Genomic DNA, 4247 nt, shown 5'->3' on the forward strand with positions numbered 1-4247 from the left:
CAATGAAAGGATAATAGCATTCAATATGTAAGAGTACAATCACTAGAAATGATTCTAATATAAAAATGACCAGACCTAATAACAATACAAACCAAAAATAAAATATTCTATAAAAGTGTGGGTGGCATTGCAACTACATTTAATCAATTTTTGGAATAAAAAATGCTTTTGTTTTTTCTTAGCTAGGAGGTATTGGTATTTTGTGGATCCATCGCTCCCCATTAACAAAACTGATTTATGAGAAAAGGTGCGGCTTCGACATCACTCAACTCATTATATGCCCATGGAACTCTCCTTTCAATGTTTGAGTCTGGTCCAGAACATTTATTTTGTCCACATGTCACAAGCCTGCACAAAAACAAAATTCAAATCAATATCAAATTAAATAAAACAAAAACCAAGAATGTCTCATTTATAATTGTTTTAAGTTTTTTCATTTTGTAATTTGCTTTGGATTCTTCTTGGATAAAGTAACTCACTTTTGTCTTCTAGGATCATTCCAATCATCCCGTCCTTGAGGGATTATAATATTATCCATGTAGGTGAAGGCAAATATAATTGTGGAGTAATATCCCCATGCTCTACCCAAATATATTAATCCACCTCCTGTCACCTTACAGCTTAAGAAAACAAACCTTGTTGCTTCTCCACTTGCATTACTTCTTTGTGCAGCAATGGCTCCATTTTGACGAGGAATTGTATGTAGATGACATTTCTGTCACGAAATAAAAATACTCAAAATTAATAATCAAAACAAACTATTGTAATGGGTGGGCTGATTTTTTTTCTTTCACTATGGTAGATATTAGTTTTGGGTTTAGTTTGATCTACCTCGTAGATATATTGCCCATTGTCACATATAAAATCTACACCACCTTGAATGAAACATTTTTTGAAGTAATGCCTAAAAACCTACAATTATAAAATGTTGATTTGTCCCCTAGAACTCTAATAGCAACAATTGCAATAGGGTTATCATCTAGCTCATATGAATTCTGCATGAATTTTTCAAATTTGTTAGTAACTATTCTTAAAAATATAAATGTAGGGTTTTTATTTTGATGTTGTTAAAACTCCATCATACCTCAATTGTAATATATCTCGCAACAAAATCTGAAACAAAAACTATCAGAGTTGCACATGAATATGTTCCTAATGCTTCAGCATTGTCATTCTAAGTTATGATGGTGTTGGTATTATAGTCGTTGAGTATTATGTAAGGCTTATCTACAGGAATGGTCACTTTTTCCATACAATATGTTTAATGATTATACAAATACACTATTTAGGGTGCTATCTCTATCTAAGTGGGTTAGAATAAAAAAACAAAAATTATAGGAACCTATAGATGTCAGGCATGACACGGATGAGCACAAGATCTGTGTTCTTATTGGGGATGGCATTGATTGCATCTTATATCTTGTTGAAATACCCTTCATGTCTCCTTTGAGAAATAATTAAAACAGAGTTATAATGCAGCTCATCAATATCTTTAGCCACATACTTCAGTACATTCATTGACTGGTTATCTACACACAAAATTGTAAGGCCATAGGTAGGTTGAAAAAAGAGCAACGCTTGCAATGCTGCAAGTAGAAACATAGTCATCAGGCTAGCATTCATGTTTCTCCTTGTGCTCTCTACTATCATCCTGATGATGGATCACAGAGTGTGATTCAAAACGATGATGAGAAAAATTCACACAATCGAATGCAAAAGCATACAAAGATAAGGAAACCTTGTTAGCACATGAATTATTAAGAATATAAGGGTAGCTAGTTATTTTTCACGAGTTGTTTTGTATTTTTTATTTAAATTTAACTAGTTGAACTATTCATATCCAATATTTTAAGTGCACTTTCCACATAAAATTAAGTAGTTGAATTGTTCTCATGTAAATTAAAAATTAATTTTGAAGAGTAAAGTGTTCTCATGCAATGCTTTTAAGTGCATTTTCTACTTTAATTTAAGTAGTTGGAGTGTTCCCATTTAAGTTAAAAATTGAAAATAATTTTTCTTACTCTATGTTGAATTATTTTACTATTTACAAAAGATTTTATTTAAGTATTTATTTATTTTATTTGTTCTATATTTATTTTATTAAATTAAACAACGTTAATTAAGAATGACTCAATTTAACATGGTGGAGATTTTATGGTTCCAATTGAAATACCACATTCATGTAAATTTTTATTCTCATATTTTACATGCAAGAGATTCTTTAGCTCACATTTTGCATGCATGCACTAAAATTTATTTTAAATTGTTTAATGATAATTTTTGTTCTCATATTCTACATGCAAAGCTTTCTCGCATTCTGCATGCATAGGCTAAAATTTGTTTTAAATGGTTTTTGTTTTAAATTGTTTCATCCTAATTTATATTCTCATATTCTACATGCAAGAGTTTTTTGTATTCCGCATGCATGTGGTAAAATATGTTTTAAATAGTTTCATGTCAATTTCTATTCTCATATTCTTATTCTAAGTTCAAAATTATATGTTTTATATTAGGAAGAGTAATAAATCATTATAGCAATTTAAATAAGTGTGCATATAAATCAACCAAAGATCCAAATATTTTTAATTTTTCATATGATATTGTGAAATACACCTAAAAGAATAATAAAATATAAAATTAATGAACATACATTATGAGAAAGCCAAAATTATAGAAAATTATTGATAAATAATATAAAATAATTGAGAATAAATCTATTGAACATATATTTATGTATAAGAAAAAATTGAGAATAAATCTATTGAATATTCTTATTAAGAAAACAATAAATCAATGTCATAGTTAAGTGAAGTGTGTTACAAATAAAAAAATTTATAAATTCATATTGACTCAAAGTAGATCTCCTAGCTATGCTACCAGAAATAAGTTTGTATATGCATATATATATATATATATATATATATATATATATATATATATATTCATATAAATAACTAATTTTTTATTTATTTGTAAACAATTAATATTACAAGTTACTAATAATATATTTAATTTTTTATAAAGCAATTTATATCGTTAATATTTTTAATCTTATAAATTCCAAAAAGCAAACTAAACGATACACAAAGTGTAAACGCGATTAGAATAAATTAGCTCGAGTTAAAAAGGCTCTGGTAAGAAAATTATTATGAAAAGATCATGCATCCAATGTGTCCAGTCACTAAAAACTATACTCAACAAGCAGTGATCCGGCAAATTCAAATGGATTAATTCCATGTGTATTAAAAGACAAACCCTTAACTCATTGCAAAAAAGAGATGTAAATATTTTTGTTTGAGAATTCGATGGAAAAAAATGTTAAAAAAACTCTAATAAACAAAATCAATAACCAGCTTCAATCATTCACATGATCCACTACATTCATCATAGAAGAAAAAGTTACAAAACAATTAAAAATCTCTCATATATCTTATTTGTTTTTAGACCGTTAAGGGGATTGTTTTGAGAGTAGAATAATCACAACTCTGTTTTTATCATCCAATGAAAGGATAATAGCATTCAATATGTAAGAGTACAATCACTAGAAATGATTCTAATATAAAAACGACTAGACATAATAACAATACAAACCAAAAATAAAATATTCTATATAAAAGTGTGGGTGGCATTGCAACTACATTTAATCATTTTTTGGAATAAAAAATGATTTGGTTTTTTTTCACTAGGAGGTATTGGTGTTTTGTGGATCCACCGCTCCCCGTTAAAAAAATTGATTGTGAGAAAAGGTGCAGCTTCAGCATCACTCAACTCATTATATGCCCCATGGAACTCTCCTTTCAATGTTTGAGCCTGGTCCAAAACATTTATTTTTTCCACATGTCACAAGCCTGCAAAAAAACAAAATTCAAATTGATGCCAAATTAAATAAAACAAAAACCAAGAATGTCTCATTTATAATTGTTTTAAGTTTTTTCGTTTTGTAATTTGCTTTGGATTCTTCTTGGGTAAAGTAACTCACTTTTGTCTTGTAGGATCATTTCAATCATCCCATCCTTTAGGGAATATAATATCATCCATGTAGGTGAAGACATATATAACCGTGGATTAATATCCCCATGCTCTACCCAAATACATTAATCCACCTCCTGTCACCTTGCAGTTTAAGAAAACAAACCCTATTGCTTCTCCATTTATATTCCTTCTTTGTGCAACAATAGCTCCATTTTGACGAGGAATTGTATGTAGATGATATTTCTGTCACAAAACAAAAATACTCAAAATCAATA

The 4247-nt window shown here is 28.6% G+C and overlaps 1 protein-coding gene across 1 annotated transcript in view; it reads right to left on the reverse strand.

Moving 5' to 3' along the window:
- Positions 1-221: 221 nt before the first annotated feature.
- The window catches only part of LOC131869049 (putative pectinesterase 11), a 9145-nt gene continuing 5119 nt past the window's right edge, over positions 222-4247 (reverse strand). The window contains exons 7-8 of the mRNA XM_059215716.1: positions 480-715; positions 222-348 (exon numbers count right to left, since the gene is read on the reverse strand). Coding sequence (XP_059071699.1) covers positions 222-348; positions 480-715 — 363 coding nt within the window. The remainder of the gene's footprint in view (positions 349-479; positions 716-4247) is intronic.

Source organism: Cryptomeria japonica, chromosome 2 (assembly GCF_030272615.1).
Source record: "Cryptomeria japonica chromosome 2, Sugi_1.0, whole genome shotgun sequence".
Lineage (NCBI taxonomy): Eukaryota > Viridiplantae > Streptophyta > Pinopsida > Cupressales > Cupressaceae > Cryptomeria > Cryptomeria japonica.